The 21,708-nt window shown below is 38.1% G+C and overlaps 2 protein-coding genes across 6 annotated transcripts in view; both read right to left on the bottom strand.

Moving 5' to 3' along the window:
* The window catches only part of LOC137236526 (cell division cycle 5-related protein-like), a 276,855-nt gene that overhangs the window by 205,807 nt on the left and 49,340 nt on the right, over nt 1–21,708 (bottom strand). The gene's annotated exons all lie outside the window — the stretch shown is intronic.
* The window catches only part of TTLL6B (Tubulin tyrosine ligase-like 6B), a 98,976-nt gene that overhangs the window by 67,186 nt on the left and 10,082 nt on the right, over nt 1–21,708 (bottom strand). For all 5 annotated transcript variants that reach the window (XM_067759240.1, XM_067759239.1, XM_067759238.1 and 2 more), the window contains 4 exons: nt 19,334–19,630; nt 19,090–19,255; nt 16,687–17,324; nt 16,059–16,617 (listed from right to left, as the gene is read on the bottom strand). In XM_067759240.1, coding sequence (XP_067615341.1) covers nt 16,059–16,617; nt 16,687–17,324; nt 19,090–19,255; nt 19,334–19,630 — 1,660 coding nt within the window. The remainder of the gene's footprint in view (nt 1–16,058; nt 16,618–16,686; nt 17,325–19,089; nt 19,256–19,333; nt 19,631–21,708) is intronic.

Below are 21,708 nucleotides of genomic sequence, written 5' to 3'. Positions count from 1 at the left end.
GTAGATATTAGTTTGGCGACCTTTCTATTTCATAAATTTTATTTGCCGGCTTGAGGTCTGATGTTTTGAAAAATAAAACACAGATGTTTTAAATTTTTTTTTTTTACCAATATATTTCGGTTATGCACGATAACCGTCCTCAGGGTGAACTATAAACAAACAGAACATAAAATAACATATAATTTACATCAAACAACAATTAACAATTAATAACAAAACTTCTTAAACATTGAAAACATACATTTTTGACACGTCTTTCCCTTTGTACGTGGAGTTGTTAACTATTTTGGTTTTTTATTAGATGCCTATAGGAGAGCGCGGTGTTATTTTATGTTCTGTTTGTTTATAGTTCACCCTGAGGACGGTTATCGTGCATAACCGAAATATATTGGTAAAAAATTTAAAACATCTGTGTTTTATTTTTCAAATGACATTTGTTTTCGCTTTTTTCCCCACAGCCGCATTAAAACGTTCAAGATAAACATGTTTTTGAAATTTGACAGCTTAAGAAGAATTTCTAATTTCGTTTGACAGTTTTTAAATAACGAAATTAGCTAATTTCGAGCTAATTTCGGCTGAAATTAAGAATCTTCCGAAATCAACTTAATTTTGGTTCCGTGGAGACGTAGTATTACATTGATTTCCATAAGGTTGGTTCGATCAGCTGTTTTATCTGGTTATGTATAAGTCACCATTAATTGGCCCTTAAATTACAAACACATGCACAGAGGAAGTGTATACATAAGCTGTAGCTATCATCCGGTGGCAAAATCCTGAGCCAGATAAATAATTTTGCATGTAAATGCAACAACAACGATTTGTGCCATATAAATCCAGATAGAAATCTGGTTCAATTTGTGAGCCAGATAACTTGTTAATTACTTCTTTTTAGGTTGGCAACGCGGCCTTTAATATACCTACTTTTTCAAAAATAGATGTCGCTGCTTAGCCTTTCGCCGTATGAGTTAAATGAAAAACAGCGGCAACATCTGCCTATCACATTTCACGTGTGCGAAAATTTCACGACATCTGCTTCTCAAGTCTCTCAATGATCCAGAGCATTCCCGTGAGAATTGAGCGTGAGCCGGAGCTGTAAAACTCACTGAAAGACGGCATGTGTTTTTTTTTCACATCCATATAAGTTTACGCTTAAGCTTTATATGGACTGCTAAGCGACAAATTTAAATACACCTCTGAAATTGCTAAGCATCAAAATTAGTACTACTAAATTTGAATACGCATTATACTCAGATGTAACTGAAATATATGTCTATGTTTCACCTTCTGCACTAATTCTATGTATTCTATGAGCGTCCACTATTTATCACAACTGATTCAGCTATATGGTATACACAGAAATACAACGCAGGGTTGTGTCTCCGCTTTTCGGTACACCCTGTGGCAGTAACTACCCTGCAAAAAATGTTGGATTACGTCCCTTCAAAAAACGCGAGTACTCCATAAATAATGTAAGGAATACTCCTTTGGGAGTATAGGAGTGTTCCAAAACTAATCTGTATTCATACAAAAAATGTGCTCCAATTAACATTGCGTCCTTTTTCTCTCCGGGTTGACGTCAGTGTCCCACAAACTTAAAATTTGATCTTTGTTATTGATAATGCTAGCAGATTGCGTTTTGCTGATCTTACATTTCTTTGCCAACTCTCGTACACTTAGTTTTTTTTTCTTATGAATTTCAATGACATTAACTTTGTCTTTAATACTCAACACTACTTTAAGGCCGCGGTACAATGACATTTTTCATATAGATGGGTTTAACACAAGCTTATGCATTCCAATAACATCGCCACAATCAGCCAAGATGTTGCGTTTGTAAATATGAAGGAACTTCAGACTTTGCAACTGAAGTTTATTACGCCTTGCTTATTCACATACAAAATTTCGCGAAGCACTGTTGTAAACATTCTCCATATACAACAAATATACTTCCTAACATATTTGGTGTCGTATTCGATTGTTATATTGCATTATTATATTAGAAAATTTACCAACCAGTGGGAAAAATAATTTCACTTGCAAAGTGTGCCAACACCCTTAGCCAAAGCAAATGTCAAATTCTTCTTCTTATGATTTGCTTGGAACAAAATTGGGGAGTTGGCTACTTTTCAATATCATATGGCGCCAGTGTCGCTCATTCTACCGTTCTCCATAAAAATACGGGCAATCTCCTCATAATGCATAAGCATGTGTTAAACTCATCTATATGAAAAACTGCTTATGTGTCGGACCTATTAGGCATTGCGATTGACGTACGTACACACACAAGGAGATACTAACTACGTGTATGCAATAGGTACATTCATTTTTATGTTTTTTACTGTATTGAAAACAGGTTCTTCGTATTTAGGGGATACCCCTACATCCATGCACGTATTAGTGAATAAGCAACAGCTGTACGAATATGGTAAAGAGTAAATGAAAAAAAGTGTTGCAAGCTGTCCGGTTTTGGGAAATTAAAAGCCCTTAGGGGTAAAAAGCAAGTGTCCGCGTCCTGTAATGGGAGGGTTGTCCGCTCAAAAGGGAAACACTTAAAAATAGGATTTTTTTGGTACTGAAAAAATTTTCCGTTTATGAGAGGTGTCCGCTTAAGAGATATGTCCGTTAGGAGAGAGTACACTGTACATATTCATAATGATTGTAAGCGCTCCGATTTATGTGTCTTTTATGACACTCTTTTGACTCTGAATGTTTGCTGACTTAAGCGGCAATTACCCACCGACGTGTGCCGTACGTACGGACGTTTGTCGTACGAAAAGCGGCAGTTACTCACGAACGTACGTACCAAAAACGTGTCAGCTGACACGACCTATCTTATGAGTGTGCAATGTAAACGAAAACTCACCGACGTGCCACGCCCGTACGTACGTAGCCCGGAACGTAAAAATCAAAACAGAACGCGTCAGCTGATCGCTCTCTCACTAGACAGAGTTGCCTAGTAAACTTTTGTGCGCTAATTTTTGACCGTTTGCAGTTTTATGCGAAAACAACTAATTAAAGTTTGAAAAATTGTGAAAATAATTGGAAATAATTATGTAAAAGTGCAGATTATAAATATGTAATCTATTTATATTTATTAAATATTAATTCCAGCCTTTTACAACATCAAAAATTAAATTGGAAAAGTTGATGTTTCCATTAGCATGCATGCAAACCGGTCAATGGCAACGGTGCTTATCTGTAAACAATACACACACAAATATTTGGTTTGCTAAAATGAGCATTTGTGGCCATAAATTAAAACAGGGTATATTTTTTATTCCCGACGCGTTTCGACGTTACCTTACGTCTTCTTCTTTGGGGATATTAATATTCACATTAATAATTATTTATTTGAGGTACTAATATAATTTTTGCACAACATTATTCACATGGGTACATTAAAAATTTAATGTACTTATGTGAATAATGTTGTGCAAAAATTATATTAGTACCTGAAATAAATAATTACACTGGTCGAAGGCCAAAATTTACCAGAGACGCCGTTATGAAATTCGTATGTAAAACCACCGCCTGATTTCGAAAATCGAGTTCATTTTTGATTCTATGGTACCGTTTTTGAGATATTTGCAATTTACCGTTATTCGAAAAACCCAAAAAGATGGATCCCTTTAATTACGTATATCTCACGAACGGGTCAAGCAAAAAATTACTCTTTGCGAGGGCAGCATTCCAAAACCACTACTTTTTTCCAGATATTTTTTCTTTTCGTAAAGCTCTGTTTAATTAGAAAAAAAGATTAAGCTATCATCGAAGAAAATCGATGCAAAACTACGTAAGTTATAAGCGATCAAATAAAAATACCCAGGTTCCGCAATTTCAACGTATACCTCAAAACGTATGTATGGTATAAAGAAGAGAGAAATATCTAGCTATGCTCTGTTTCTATTTAGTTAAAAGTTCAATTTTGTGAATGAAATTACCCATATTTTTAACTTTTTTTTAAAATTTATTTATGTTTATACTATATTCTAACAATGTTTATCTTAATTTGATTTTACTATGTAGTGGAAATAATTATGTGTTCTACTTTGACGCTTATTCAATTTAGGATCGGTTTCTCTTATGAGAAACCAGCAGTAATCACCCATCATTGCGACGTCCCAGAATCCTTGATATCGATTCTCAATTAATTTCATTTGCTGTTAAAACCTCAAAACACATAAATAAATTGCAGTTCAATTCAAAAAAGCACACAAAAAATTTAATTTTTTTAATTCTTCCCTTAATGTGGAAAGATTTTTTTTTTTATTATACAATAGAATGTTCTTTAAATAATAATAATAAAAGAAAAAAAAAAACAAAAGAAAACAAGATTTACATTATGTAACCATTTATTATTAGTTCACCGCCCCTGGGATAAATAATAAAAGTGCCTAAAAACAAAAAATGGTCAATACTAATCTTACCAACACTAATGAGTTTTTTCTCTCCATAATGGAACACAGTTTATTTTTAATATCTGGCGTGTACGGCCTCAACATCTACAATTATGGCCCCGTACTGGTAACTATTGAGAACGGGCATGGTTGGATCCTGAACGGACACTTCAGTTTAGTCCATGTGGTCGACCTAAACTACTTCAACACGGCTTTGGTCAAATTGATGGAGTCAACAGAGCACGATATTACAAGCAGGGCTGTCCGGACTGTGTTACAATTCCACCTAAATCAAACTAACCTGCGTCTCGACGAACTACAAATAAGCAAATCACGAAGGGTACGTTCCATTGACTGGATTGGTTCTGCATGGAAGTGGATAGCTGGGTCTCCAGATGCAGCGGATTGGGACTATATTCTTCGAAGCATGAATGACGTGTTAATAAACAACAATCACCAGTACCGGGTCAACGAAAAACTATTCAACGGTACCCGCGAGGCAATCGAGAAAGCAAACGAAGCGATGCTCCACATTAACGCTATAAGCAAAAACATTAGCGAGGAGAATATCGAACTTCTTGACCTAAGCAAAGTCCTTATCTTGAAGGAACAGGTGTCAGAAGTCGTCCAAGCGTGCCAAATTGCGAAATCTGGCGTAATCAACACAAATCTTCTTGATCGAGACGAGATTGGAAGGCTCATAATCGAGCAAGATTCCCTACCATATCAGAACACCATTGAAGCCATAGAGTACGGGTCGGCCTCCGTGTATTCAAACGGTAGCACACTTTTGTACGTACTCTCAATGCCAAAGGTAAAACCAGATGGCTACCGACTCCTAATAATATGGGCCGCTGTTATAAAAGGACAACACGTTGACATCAGCTATAAAAAAATGCTAATAAACGAAGTTGAAACGTTCGGGGTGAACGAGGATTGCCCTTCGATCAGCAATACAACAATTTGTTCTCCCAAATCCCTGACTAAACTTCGGGAAAACGGGAACCTAGCTAGGCTAGTTAAAGGTGGCGATGCCAAATGTCGCTTTGAACCAGACAACACCAAAACCGTCGAGATGATCACAGACTCAACAATATTTGTTACAAACTTTGAAGGCCTATTACAAGGGAGGAACTACTCCACAACCCTAAATGGAATGTACGTCATTATTTTGAACAACGAAACAGTCACGGTGGGAAATAAAACATTCACCAGCAGATCAGTACGCACAGCGCAGGCCCTGCCACCGCCCTTGGTAAACATCACGAGCGAAGGACTAAAATTGAACCTTAACTACATTCACTGCCTGAGCATGGAAAATATTAATCAGCTTGAACAACTTGGCAATAATTTTCACTTTTCGCTAATTTTTGACGCTCTTGCCTTGGCCAATCTGGCAGCCGTATGCTACATTATATGGAGAAAACTCACTACTACAATCAACTTTCCTAGACTAAATCAGACCACAGATCAGGACCAGCCAAGTCATGCAAAGGATCCTTCTGAAAAAGGGACGCAGATGTTTAAAGGGGGGGGGGGGTACTTAACAAGGGGGCAGACACACTTACTTGTAAGAATGTGCTGACACCACACTTCAACAAACACAAGTAAAGCCAACGTAGGTAATTGATCCGATATCATATTGCGTAAGCAGACAAAATGCAATCCATGGGAACTGCAGCGTAAGCGATATGATATGCGGACAAAATGCAAGTCGTGTGATTCGCCACGCAAGCGATAAAATATTATTTTGGCCAATCGTGGGAAGTGCAGTGTCAGCAATTATGAAATCACTTAGATTAATGTAGAAGCTTAGAGCTTAGTTTAAGTTAATAATAAAGTCAGTCTGTTTTTGACATTGAACGGAAATAAATGGTAAATATTATTAAGCGGACTAAAAACTATTTTTATTTGGATCTTTACAGGTTGCAATGGGGCCGCGGGCGGCCCCCAACTTTAACTTTTTGGAGCCCTAGTCCTTGGGCTCCTTAACTTACATATGTACAAATCGTACAGGTGTACGCAGAAACATATAATTCGCTCTCATTCTCTCTACCCTTATTGTAATACACACAGACTGTAGTATAGACTAACTATATACATATACACATTGGCAAATGCATTATTGGTCTAAAAACAAATGTTCGATAGGGTTGCCAACTAATACTGAAATGTCTTTAACTGAAATTCACAAAATACTAAAAAATATGCGACAAAATATACCTTTATGAAAAAATATGCAAATATACATACATATGCATTAAAGACAAAATATGCACTAACAAATCAATGCCATTTTTACACTTATTTCTTGATTCGAAAAAAATATGCAACCGCATAGAAATCCGGGCCGTAGTTATGACTAAGAGACTTATTTTTTGTGGAATATGTTTTGTAATTTTTTGCGTTTTCTTCATTTTTATGAAATTTTCACGATGTTTAGGTTAAGGCACCATTAACCGAACACATTGGAGATGGTTATGGATATGAGTATGTTTACGACTATGGCGTTAGGGTTAAGGAAGTTTAATTGGCCTGTGAACTGCGTCCGGATTTTTCAACTATCCGGATAAACCGGATATTCGAATAACCGGATAGCTAAACAAAAAATTCGGCTATCCGGATACGTAAACGGAAAATCCGGATATCCGCATGACTGGATACAGGTATATAAAAGTTGAATATCTGTATATCAGTATTGAACGAAGCAAACATCGGAAAATTATTCATAAAATATGTTTGTAGATTATTAAATTAACGTCGAAAATTAAAAAGCTACAATTTTTCAAACATCAACAATTTTACAAACCGTCAATTTAAACTAATAATGAGAACATTAATTTTATTTGGAAAAATACGTTAAAATGGTCAATTCTAAGTAAAAAAATAATTTTTTAAATAAATTACATTAAAATTATAAAAATTGTGTTTTTTTGCTCATTACTTGAAAATCATGGTTCAATTATATGGTTGGCTCGTCTGTAAAGCAACAAATTATGTCTGTTCAAATTGTCAAAATCTGTTTATTGGTATTAGGCGAGTGGAATGAAATGAAAACATAAAACATAGCAGTTTTTGTGTGTGGTAAGAAAATGTTGTCAATGTGTTGGTTTCATTTTGAGTTTGCCATCTCCTTTTGACAATCCCATCGACCATGCAATGATAAAAATACAATCAGCTGATGAGATGAGCCAACCATATAATTGAGCCATGCTTGAAAATATAGGTTTTTTTGAAAAATTTTTTTTTTACTAAAACGAATTCGAAAAAAGAAAAACTGTCTGAATCAAAGTTGATGGAAATGTTCTGAACTTATTTTAGCTGTAAAGAAAAAAAATGTCTATAAAAAATTCGTTAAAAATGATAATATAGTTGTTAAAAGTTAATTTTAGGCTAATTTCTCATAATTTAAGGCAGATTTGTCTACCAAAATTCAAAAACACTATAGATATTAATACAGATTCTGAAATGTACGTAAAATACCTTTAAAATAGCCCAATATGATATTTTTCCTACAATTCTATCAGAAGCTATGAAGATTTTTTGGCCAAACCATACATTCATATGGAAAAATATCTATTTTGCAAAAGTGGGGGACTCGAAATCGGACTTCGAGCTATGGTGTCTTCAGCAATTTTTCTTAGAACCATCTGTAGATTACGTTTTTGCTATACTCCTGATGAAAAAAAAATCCACCCATACAATTTGACCCGCTCTAATACACATGTATTAATATCTCTAGGGCTTTGAGTAGAAATGATGTCAAACTAATAGGCTGTTAGTCTTTCGGGTGCGCAGATGACTGGCTTTCTCCGCTTTCGGTATGAAGACTACTCGAGCCGTTCTCCAAGATTGCTTGACGTGGTTCAGTTTTATGCAACCCTCAGAGATTATTCTTAGCCATGCTATAATAGTTCGAGAGAAAAGTTCTCCGGAGGATTTATAGCCCTATCCGTGATGTCGACGGCGAGTATCGAAGGAGGTATAATGATGAGCTATATGAGCTTTTCGCAGATATGACGATAGTGCAGCCAATAAAAACAGAAAGCTTCCTTAGCTAGGTCATGTTATGCGGATGAACGAATACGCTCCGGAAATTTGTAAACAAAGGAAAGAGAAGACCTTCACTGAGTTTGGAAAGACAGTTGGAGGAAGCTTTGACCTCGCTTGGTGCTCCTCATTGGCGACTGTTATCGCAAAACAGGGTTAGCTGACCTCACTGACTCAACGTAGTTCATTTTTATATAAAACTTCAAGAAGAGCAGTTTGTTGAATTTAGGCAGGATTAACAGATCACGTCCGGACACATTTTTTTCTTGCATTTGGCTCCTTCTATTCTGATTCCATACGAAAAATGTGAACAAACATGTCTTAAGACACGAACAATCATTTCGTCCAATCATCACTTGTAAACAATCAGCTTTTCATACGTACATATGTATTGAAAACGTCAACCAAAAAATATTAGGTAGTAATACTATTTAGTTTTCAACTCGACTCAAACCTTTAAGATAAAAAATGTAGTAGGAGGTAAGAGCGGAGCAAAATACTCCGATTGGAATAAAGTCTGAACACTGCGTCAGCAATAAAACATGTTGGCAAAAGCGTGACGTGACGCCGAGAAATTTATTTCCCAGCCAACTATGATTTTTTTACTCTCATTTTTTAATGCGGGATCTGTTTATTGGTTCATGCTTCTTGATCCTCCAACGCCGAGTACTTTTGTTTGACAAATATAACACTCTATTGAATGGCAAGTAGGTTCTCTCCATATCATTGGTGTATCAAATTTTATTTGTTGTCCTGATTCCGACCGTACTCGACACGATGTACACATGAAACAGAACATATCTGGATCGTTATTACACTCAAATTCTCGCGTCCTTTTACTCATTTTATTTTTTTTAATAAATCACGGTTTTGAAATTTAACTTATGAACTGAACTATCTCCGGCGAGCCTTGCAGATGTTATGAAGTTTCAAGGCGCATTAACTCATATTTATACTCGGAACAAGAATAAAATTGAAAAAATCAAATCTTACCTAGACAGAAACGTTCTTTTTTATACGAAGCCGGGAAAAGAAAGTACTACCTGCTTTAGATGTAGGCTTTAAAAATTGTCTGTGTCTTATAATTTTGAAAATCTACCTACATACTTACCCATAAGTGACGGAAATACATGTTTATAACTACATGCCTACAACAGGTTTCGAACCCAACCACTCTTTCTTTCGATGCAACCACTCTACCTACTATAAAACAATTCGAGTGTTAAAAGTACTATTTGATTTATTTAGAGAAAAAGTATTATCATTGTTATGGTGTTATTCGTTTATCCGTATAATAGCCGTGTTTTTTTATACACGCGTATACGTTTACGTTTGCGCGTGAAAAAAACGCCTATCCTCGCTTAGATAATGCTTAGGACACCCATCTAGCGGCAGTGGTTAAACAACTAGCTACAGCAACAGGATGTACCGAAAAGCGGATACACAACCCTCTGTTGTATGCCTGTGTATAACATGTAGCTAAATGGGGAGCCATTGGTGCCGTATGTCGTATCGCTGTAGTCGTATCCCTAACGTAATCAGCTGTTTATCGTTACGACGGTAAACCAAAAACCAATTGGTTGGCTACGATACGGTTACGAACTTAGCGGCACCAATAATCGATTGCATTGATTCTCATAAGCTTGGTGGAATCAGCTGTTATAAGGCTACCGATAAAGCACCAATGTCTCCAGCTTAAAGCCGTAGTCATTGGTGCCGTATGTCGTATCGCTGTACCCGTATCCCTAACGTAATCAGCTGTTTATCGTTACGACAGTAAACCAAACCCCAATTGGTTGGCTACGATACGGTTACGACCTTAGCGGCACCAATAATCGATTGCATTGATTCTCATAAGGTTGGTCGAATCAGCTATTAAAAGGTTACCGATACGGTTACCGATAAAGCACCAATGTCTCCAGCTTAAATCAGTTGCGATGAATTGTGGACACACATAGAATACATAGAATTAGTGTAGAAGGTGAAACGTAGTACACATTTTATGCGCAGCAACTTCAGAGGTGTATTTAAAGTTTGACGCTTAGTAGTCCATATAAAGTATAGGCGTATAGACGTTTACGTGTAAAAAAAACACGGCTAATATCCCATTTGCACTTTATACCTTTAATATATGTATGTATACATACATTGAAGTTGCGCAACCTGGGTATTTTTATTTGATCGCTTATAACTTCCGTAGTTTTGCATCGATTTTCTTCGATGATAGCTTATCTTTTTTCTAATTAAACAGAGCTTTACGTAAAGAAAAAATACCTGGTTGTGGTTTAGGAATGCTGCCCTCGCAAAGAGTAATTTTTTTCATATTTTTTCATATAAAAAACCAAAAATCTGAAATGATAAGCTAATATCTCGAAAACTATCTGGTGGAGCAAAAAACAATGTATGATGCATTTATAGCAAATTTCATCGTCTTTCCGACTCTGTCTCCGATTTTTTGCGATTGCTTGACCCGTTCGTGAGATATACGTAATTAAAGGGAGCCATATTTTTGGTTTTTTCGAATAACGGTAAATTGCAAATATCTCAAAAACGGTACCATAGAATCAAAAATGAACTCAATTTTCGAAATCAGGGGGTGATTTTACATACGAATTTCATAACGACGTTTCTGGTAAAGAGAAAAAGTTGAAATTCGTGGTCTAGTGTTATTAATGTGAATAATAATATCCCCAAAGAAGAAAACGTAAGGTAACGTCGAAACGCGTCGGGAATAACAAATATACCCTGTTTTAATGTATGGCCACAAATGCTCATTTTAGCAAACCAAACATTTATAAATTGGCCCAAACAACATAATAAAGACACACAAATATGTTATGTACATGTACACAGACGCACACATTGATTCCTACGGGCTTGAGGGTTCGGTCAAAGGTGTTTCGTACGACAAACGTCCGGACGTACGCCACACGTCGGTGGGTAACTGCCGCTAAACACATTTGACCGAACCCTTAAGCCCGTAGGAATCAATGTGTGCGTCTGCGTACATGTACATAACATATTTGTGTGTGTCTTGTTTACAGATAAGCACTGTTGCCATTGACCATGTTGCAAGCATGCTTATGGAAACATCAACTTTTTCTAATTCAATTATTATACTCAGTTGAGCAGAGCTCACAGAGTATATTAACTTTGATTGGATAACGGTTGGTTGTACAGGTATAAATGAATCGAGATAGATATAGACTTCCATATATCAAAATCATCAGGATCGAAAAAAAATTTGATTGAGCCATGTCCGTCCGTCCGTCCGTCCGTTAACACGATAACTTGAGTAAATTTCGAGGTATCTTGATGAAATTTGGTATGTAGGTTCCTGAGCACTCATCTCAGATCGCTATTTAAAATGAACAATATCGGACTATAACTACGCCCAATTTTTCGATCTCGAAAATTTCGAAAAACCGAAAAAGTGCGATAATTCATTACCAAAGACGGATAAAGCGATGAAACTTGGTAGGTGAGTTGAACTTATGACACAGAATAGAAAATTAGTAAAATTTTGGACAATGGGCGTGGCACCGCCCACTTTTAAAAGAAGGTAATTTAAAACTTTTGCGAGCTGTAATTTGGCAGTCGTTGAAGATATCATGATGAAGTTTGGCAGGAACGTTACTCCTATTATTATATGTATGCCTAATAAAAATTAGCAAAATCGGAGAACGACCACGCCCACTTCTAAAAAAATTTTTTTTTTAAGTCAAATTTTAACAAAAAATTTAATATCTTTACAGTATATAAGTAAATTACGTCAACATTCAACTCCGGTAATGATATGGTGCAACAAAATGCAAAAATAAAAGAAAATTTCAAAATGGGCGTGGCTCCGCCCTTTTTCATTTAATTTGTCTAGGATACTTTTAATGCCATAAGTCAAACAAACATTTACCAATCCTTGTTAAATTTGGTAGGGGCTTAGATTCTGGGACGATAACTTATTTCTGTGAAAAAGGGCGAAATCGGTTGAAGCCACGCCCAGTTTTTGTATACAGTCCACCGTCTGTCCTTCCGCTCGGCCGTTAACACGATAACTTGAGCAAAAATCGATATATCTTTACTAAACTCAGTTCACGTACTTATCTGGACTCACTTTGTATTGGTATACAAAATGGCCGATATCCGACTATGACCACGCCCACTTTTTCGATATCGAAAATTACGAAAAATGAAAAAATGCCATAATTCTATACCAAATACGAAAAAAGGGATTAAACATGGTAATTGGATTGGTTTATTGACGCAAAATATAACTTTAGAAAAAAAATTTGTAAAATGGGTGTGACACCTACCATATTAAGTAGAATGAAATGAAAAAGTTCTGCAGGGCGAAATAAAAAGCCTTGAAATCTTGGCAGGAATACTGTTCGTGGTATTATATATATAAATTAGCGGAATCCAAGAGATGATGTTCTGGGTCACCCTGGTCGACATTTTGGTCGATATCTGGAAAACGCCTTCACATATATGTACAACTACCACCACTCCCTTTTAAAAGCCTCATTAATACCTTTAATTTGATACCCATATCGTACAAACACATTCTAGAGTCACCCCCGGTCCAACTTTATGGCGATATCTCGAAAAGGCGTCCACCTATAGAACTAAGCCCCACGCCCTTTTAAAATCCTCATTAACACCTTTCATTTGATACCCATATCGTACAAACATATTCTAGAGTCACCCCATGTCCACCTTTATGGCGATATCTGGAAAAGGCCACCACCTATAGAACTAAGGCCCACTCCCTTTTAAAAAGACTCATTAACACCTTTCATTTGATACTCATATCGTACAAACAAAGTCTAGAGTCACCCCTGGTCCACCTTTATGGCGATATCTCGAAAAGGCGTCCAACTATAGAACTAAGGCCCTCCCTTTTAAAATATTCATTAACACCTTTCGTTTGATACCCATATTATACAAACGCATTATAGAGTCACCCCTGGTCCACCTATATGGCGATATCTCGAAAAGTCGTCCACCTATAGAACTAAGGCCCACTCCCTTTTAAAATGCTCATTAACCCCTTTCATTTGATACCCATATCGTACAAACAAATTCTAGGGTTACCCCTGGTCCACCTTTATGGCGATATCTCGAAAAGGCGGCCACCTATACAACTACCCCCACTCCCTTTAAAACCCTCATTAATACCTTTAATTTGATACCCATATCGTACAAACACATTCTAGAGTCACCCCTGGTCCACTTTTATGGCTATATCTCGAAAAGGCGTCCACCTATAGAACTAAGGCCCACTCTCTTTTAAAATACTCATTAACACCTTTCGTTTATACCGATATTGTACAAACGCATTCTAGAGTCACCCCTGGTCCATTTTTATGGCGATATCTTGAAAAGGCGTCCACCTATAAAACTAAGCCCCACGCCCTTTTGAAATACTCAATAACACCTTGCGTTTGATACCCATATTGTACAAACGCATTCTAGAGTCACCCCTGGCCCACCTTTATGGCGATATCTGGAAAAGGCGTCCACCTATAGAACTAAGGCCCACTCCCTTTTAAAATGCTCATTAACCCCTTTCATTTGATACCCATATCGTACAAACAAATTCTAGGGTCACCCCTGGTCCACCTTTATGGCGATATCTCGAAACGGCGTCCACCTATGGAACTAAGGATCACTCCCTTTTAAAATACTCATTAACACCTTTCATTTGATACCCATATCGTACAAACAAATTCTAGAGTCAACCCTGATCCGCCTTCATGGCGATATCCCTAAATGGCGTCCACCTATAGAACTATGGCCCACTCCCTCATAAAATACTCTTTAATACCTTTCATTTGATACACATGTCATACAAACACATTCCAGGGTTACCCTCGGTTTATTTTCCTACATGGTTATTTTCCCTTATGTTGTCACCATAGCTCTAAACTGAGTATGTAATGTTCGGTTACACCCGAACTTAACCTTCCTTACTTGTTGATGTTGTAAAAGGCTGGAATTAATATTAAATAAATATAAATGGATTACATATTTATAATCTGCACTTTTACATAATTATTTCGAATTATTTTCACAATTTTTCAAACTTTAATTAGGTGTTTTTGCATAAAACTGCAAACGGTCAAAAATTAGCGCACAAAAGTTCACTAGGCAACTCTGTCTAGTGATAGAGCGATCAGCTGACACGTTCTTACGGAAAAAATCAAAATTGATTTGATTTCTACGTTCCGGCCTACGTACGTGCGGGCGTTGCACGTCGATGAGTTTTCGTTTACATTGCACACTCCTAAGATAGGTCGCGTCAGCTGACACGTTTTTGGTACGTACGTTCGTGAGTAAAGCAGGAGACATTGGTGCTTTATCGGTAACCGTATCGGTAACCTTATAACAGCTGATTCGACCAATCTTATGAGAATCAATGCAATCGATTATTGGTGCCGCTAAGGTCGTAACCGTATCGTAGCCAACCAATTGGGTTTTGGTTTACCGTCGTAACGATAAACAGCTGATTACGTTAGGGATACGGATACAGCGATACGGCATACGGCACCAATGACTCCGGCTTAAAGCGGCAGTTACCCACCGACGTGTGCCGTACGTACGGACGTTTGTCGTACGAAACACGTTTGACCGAACCCTCAAGCCCGTAGGAATCAATGTGTGCGTCTGTGTACATGTAGATAACATATTTGTGTGTGTATTGTTTACAGCAAAGCACTGTTGCCATTGACCAGTTGCATGCATGCTTATGGAAACATCAACTTTTTCCAATTAAATGTTTGGTGTTGTAAAAGGCTGGAATTAATATTAAATAAATATAAATAGATTACATATTTATAATCTGCACTTTTACATAATTATTTCGAATTATTTTCACAATTTTTCAAACTTTAGTTTGGTGTTTTTGCATAAACCTGCAAACGGTCAAAAATTAGCGCACAAAAGTTTACTAGGCAACTCTGTCTAGTGAGAGGGCGATCAGCTGACACGTTCTTACGGAAAAAATCAAAATTGTTTTGATTTCTACGTTCCGGGCTACGTACGTACGGGCGTGGCACGTCGGTGAGTTTTCGTTTACATTGCACACTCATAAGATAGGCCGTGTCAACTGACACGTTTTTTGTACGTACGTTCGTGAGTAACTGCCGCTTAATTGCCGCATTAAGATTACATATTTTGTGCGAAAGAAAACTGAATCTAGCCCCAGCATACCAAAATATATATTTAGAATTTTACAGCCTGTAACTGCAACCACATCTTCCTCGACCTCCCCTCCCCACTCAGTGATGCTCTCCCCTTACTCTGCTTTCAAATACGTATGCAGATAGGAATACTTTCTCAGCTAGATCAGCTTTTTCACTCTCATCATGACCTAGACATAGAAGCTACACTTATGAACTTGAAGCAAAGTCCTCTCGGCCTAATGCTAAGCTCGAAATAAGGGATAAATTATATTTTAATCTTTCAATAGTTTTGTTTTGTTATTTTCGATCTCCAAGAAGAAGAAACGACTGCCGTACATTGTGCAACCCTACAAAAGGCGCCTAGACGGCTAAACACCTACTATTAGGAAGAATTGACAACCATGTATTCTCCCAAATTTTTTTTACTTACCATTTGTACAATTTTGTTGTTGCGCAACATTTCTCCTCTCATTTGCATCCAAGTGCGACGTAAGCGCTCTTCCGCCTCCGATATAAACCCCGGAGTCCAATTTTCTTTAGCACGAAAACGTGTCAATCGATGGTGTTCGGCAATTGCTCTTGGCAAAGCGGGGCGTTTTCGCCGACGTTCTTCAAGTTTCATGCGACGTCTTTGACCAGAGATAACTTCCATTTGACGTTGTTTTTTCTCTTCGATTTCCAAGCGCAGCTTCTTTGAGACTTCCTCGCGTTTTTTGCTTGCTGCTGTTTCACTATAAATTGATGCCTGATTTTGCAGTGCAAAGAATTGACAATAATAATTTAAGCGATCTGAATCATGTGAAGGCATAACACGACGAAAATCTCCTAAATGACTTTCCTCCCAAGCAATTTGCTGCGATAGAGCGCTTAGACCGGCAGTATCCGGTTGATCTTCAAGCGGGGGCGGTGAATCACCTTCTGCTACCGAAGCTGATGCATTATTGATGTCGGCACGTGTTGTTGTAGTGCGCTGTAACACAGTAGTGCCGCTAAAGAAAATATTTTAATTAAGCCTCTATATACGATTCGAAATAAAATTACGAAATACTTATACTCACTTGTCAGACTGTTTCAATTTGAGCAACCTTTGCTTGATCCGTTTACGATCCTCACGCAGTATTTGCTTTTTATCAGCCAATGGAGTACTAACCATCACTAGGGTATCCCGTATTAGCGCTTTTTTCACTTGACGATCAACCAACTCATGTGTATGATAGCTCGGCGAGTGGTTCACTTCGAGCACATAGGGTTTCATTTTCGAGTCGACTAATATGTCGAAGCCGAGTATTTCGAAGCAAGCCTGAATCTTGTCGTGTGCCGGAAAGCAAGCATGATAGTTATGTTTTAGCATTGGCCAAGCGCTCAATACTGTCTTAATAATAATATCATCGATATTACCCCAAAACTTATCGACCTCATAATTCTGTCGTCTGAGCCAGTTATTTATGGCGCTGAATTTGCGTTTACTACCACAATCATCATTATCGCATAGATCATATTGGGAGTTGCGTTTATTAACCGAATAATTGGTCAGATGCATGAAGAGATCGCTACTATTCTCCGATGTGGGCTCAACATATTTGCTCGTAGCAAAACGTGCCAAACCTTCGTTGTAAACGAAGATGCGCAGGGGATCCACGGAGGTGATTAAGGTGTAGACCCGTAAATCGAATTTGTATCCATCGATTAAGAGAGGCTACGAAAGCAAAATGGTAAAAGTTTTAGAAAACATAACGACCAGGGACCCAATTTAATAATGCCATTTTATATTGACTCCAGTAATTTGTCATAGAATAAAATTTGCTTCGTCTCTGAAAACTATTGGCCTGTATTCCGAAAGGTAATAAAACGGCTCAAAAAATATCTTTCAATAAACAGTTACTCTGGATAAGTCGTGTTATATAAACGAGAAGACCGGGTTTTGGCAACGGAATTATATGGGCTTATATCAGCTCAAGGACCGTAACTTTCTTGCAGAGAATCGCACTAGTTCCGAACTAGCGTCGAACTATCTCATTAAAAGACTGTATTAGTACTAACTGCGTCCTATCACAGTGCTTTCAACTGACACATTTAACATTATGATGCCCTACGAAATGGCAATTGCAAAGAGTAGGACTTTTGAACGCGTTCTTAGCTGGCCAGTCATTGCTTTTGATTTATTCATTTAAATATATAGTGCTCACTGCTCAGACTATAGCACTGTTGGTGTAAGATTCATTGCCAACTGTCCCGATCTGCATCCAATTAGCACCAGTTCGTAGGTAGTCATTAGACCTGTAGTGCAAAACTGATGCATTGACTGTCTCACTTTCACCCATTTTCGCTGCAGCGTTAGTACTCCGGAACTGGCGAAGTAATTGGGGTAATTGGGTTCACTAAGGCTCATCTATCCATGGTTATTAAGGTTTTGATAGGGCACTGTCCAATGGGAATCCATGCGGTACGTCTCAATATACTTGAAACCCCATCCTGCTGTAGCTGTATGGATGTTGATTGCCGAGCTTTTGCCAGAACTTGGCGAATTTACTTCGGTCGCGACTCACTTGGAATTTCGTAGGACGTAAAGATTCTGTAAGTAGCTATAGCTACGTCATCGTTAATTTATTGTATGTGGTACCACAACGGACCTTTATGTTGTCCAAGTGAGCTTCACCTATCTGGGTGGCTTCCACCTAACCTAACCTAACTTAGTAAACCGGAAATATCACAGCAGGTGATTGAATGAAAAAGTTCCGGCTCTTGAATAACTTCTATGGACGCTCATCGATGGCAGTCGGGCGAACATCTCTTAGGTAAGTCCATCACACTTCCTCTCTGTTTCTAACCAGTCATTCCAGATTTCGATAGCTAGCGCCAAAGCGAAGAGTTCAAGTCCTCCGCTCCCTGTTTTACCAATTTAGTAAAGGACTCCCCTTCTGTTGCCAAATTTAGATGTCGAAATAAATGTTTTCTGGGATGTTTTTTTTCATAACTTTTTGTCATAATAGTACCATTGCGATATAGATCTACGGTTTTAATTACCCTAGGCTTCCTGAAGCCCAGTTTGGCTGCGTAGGGGTCCTTTATTTGTAGTCCTGACGATAGTGATGGTGTTTCGCAACATTTTTGCGGAAGCCGTTTAAGCTTTGCAGGGAACTCAATAGCAGCATATATGGAGCTTTTTACGCGGTTAAAGGACTGCACGCGCCTTCTACAGTATTTGGCGTTGTATGCTTTTTACCAACTCTTCCCTCGGCACTCCTCTATGGCAGAAAACTAAGACGGAGATCGGTACCGCGTAGAGAAGATCAAGTAAAAAAGAATTTTTCAGTTTATTAGGAAGTTAGAGATGCTGTAACAGAAAGGTTTTCCAAAAAGTTAAGTACAAATAAGGAAGGAAAAAAAGTTAGCAACGGATTAGCGCTTACTGGATATTATCCATACTATGCCCCCTGATAAACGAAATCAATCATAAATACCTTATTAATGTACGTTTGGCATATCATACGCTCCGAAGGGTTAATTGATTTCAGATCGTTAGTCAGCCAAATTCCACGACCCATAGCACCCGAATCTGGTTTAATTATAAATGTGCGGGCCTTATTCTTAATATTATTAAGGGAATAGTTCAAGGCGTCGCCGTAACTAGAAATGTACGTAAAGAAAGTGGAAAGTGGATTATCAATATCCGAATAGGCTATATATCCATCAATTTGTACTCACTCAGCTGGGAATATCCATGTTTTTGGAAATATTTTATATTCATGTGGAAAGAGTTTCAGCATACGATTTAAGTTGCGCGAGAGCAGGTCTTTGCGACAGATCTCCATCATACCTGGATAATGGTTGATCTGTTGAAAACGTTTCATGCTCTTGTACAATTCTACACCTGGCAGTGAATCTGTCCATAAAATATTCCAAAGCTTAGCTTCTTTAACCAATTTGAATCCCAATGTCTTTCCGACGTGTCCAATCATACTGTAACGTGAATTGGATACACAAATACTGCCTTTTATGCCACTGGAAAGGAGCAATGTTTCAATTTATTAGATTACAAGATGACCTAACATAACTACAGATGTCTTTTCTTATTATTTACTCTCTTCATGTGCTTTCCCTCTCTTCTATTTAACTTTTTTCTTCCCTCCTCCTCTCCATATTAAAACTATAGTTGCACGGCAGGGAAAATCTCCAGTTCAAAAATGGTGCGCTTTTAGTGCATTCGGAACTCCTACTAGTGGCGATGTCATTGGCGGTGGTAATTGTCCCTGCTGCATTACCTTTTCTATAGCTCGGAATTAGATACAAATTTCCACTTCATAATTAGTGGGTTTATTGGTACTTTTTCGATAGTTCCGAACTAATTAGGGTAACATTTGCAGTTTAGATTTCTTTCTTTTGTTTGCACAATTTCGGTGGTTCCGAGCGAGACCGAAATTCTACATATCACTTCTATTATAATCTGGATCGGTCTAACACCGGCTACGCAATGCAAAGAACGAAAACGGCGACCTTGTAACCGACGTCCACAGAGTGTTTAGATTATGGAGAGAACACTTCTCTGCTCTCCTAAATGCAGACAGCGATATACCGCACTGGGATGATGAGCGCGATCCCACAATCGATGATGATGATGGAAGTCACAATAGCAATAATCAGATTAAAAACAACAAGGCCACGGACGCTGATGGTTTGCCTGCGGAGCTATTCAAATACGGCGGCGAGGAGTTGGTAAGCGCATGCATCAGATTCTTTACGTGCTCGGCGATTGGAATCTAAGTGTTCTTTGCCCCGCCCACAAGGGTATCCTGCAAACTTCGCCAACAATCGCGGAATCAGCCTCCTTAATAGCGCATATAAGGTCCTATCATGTGTATTGCGCAAAAGACTGAAGCCCATCGTGAATTGGCTGATTTGATCTTAGCAGTGCGGCTTCAGACCTGGTAAATATACCATCGATCAGATCTTCACAAGTCGCCAAATCTTGGAAAAAACCCGCAAAAAAAGAATGGATACACATCACCTCTTCGTCGATTTTAAAGCCGCTATGTCTGAATTTGGTTTCCACGCAAAACTTATACGGCTGTGTAAAATGACGTTCAGCAACACCATCAGCTCAGTCCAAACTAAACGAGGTTTCAGACAGGGTGACCCCCTATCTTGCGATTTCTTTAATTTGATGCTGGAGAAAATTATACTAGCTGCAGAACATAGCCGCTCGTGAACCAATTACTGGTGTACGAGTATGCTGATGACATTGATGTATCGTCTGGAACACCCGCGCCGTATGTTCTGCTTACTCCAAACTGGAAAAAGAAGCGGAATATATGGGTTTGATGGTGAATGAGGACAAAACAAAGTACCTGCTGTCATCGAGCATAAAGTCAGCGCATATGCGCCTTGGCAACCACTCTACTGTTGGCAGCCATAATTTCGAAATAGTAAAAGACTTCGTTTAGATATTTGGGAACCAGCATCAACACTAGCAACAACATCAGCTCTGAAATCCAGCGAAGAATCACTCTTGCCAATAAATGCTACTTTGGACAAGGCAGGCAATTGAAAAATAAAGTCTTCTCTCGGCAAACGAAAATCATGCTCTACAAGTCACTTATCGTACCCGTCCTGCTATATGGTGCAGAAGCATGGACCATGACGACATCAGATGAAGCCTTTCTGGGAGTGTTCACGAGAAATGGTTTTCGAAAGATTTAAGGAGCTCTACGCGTTGGCGATGGCGAATACCGAAGAAGATTTAATGATGGGCTGTATCACTCATAGAAAAACGCCGTTATAATATCCAGCACCACCGGACTCAATTCAAGCTTTTCATGTTCTTACTTTTTTGTTCTTGAAAAACGAACGACCTCTTCTCAAAACAATAACCTTGTTCTTGAACTGACAACCATGTTCTTGAAAAGAGAACAGTTGTTCTTAAAATATGAACAAATGTTCTATTAATGAGAACGATGTTCTTAAATTAAGCATAATGTTCTTAAATTAAGTTCACGAAAAAAGAAACGGTACAATTCGTGTGCACTACAGTGTGAAATACAACATTTGGCGTAAGATATTGTCACGGATATTAGCATCTCTAA

The sequence above is a fragment of the Eurosta solidaginis genome, chromosome 1 (assembly GCF_040869045.1).
Source record: "Eurosta solidaginis isolate ZX-2024a chromosome 1, ASM4086904v1, whole genome shotgun sequence".
Taxonomy (NCBI): domain Eukaryota; kingdom Metazoa; phylum Arthropoda; class Insecta; order Diptera; family Tephritidae; genus Eurosta; species Eurosta solidaginis.
This window is presented reverse-complemented; position numbering and strand designations above follow the sequence as displayed.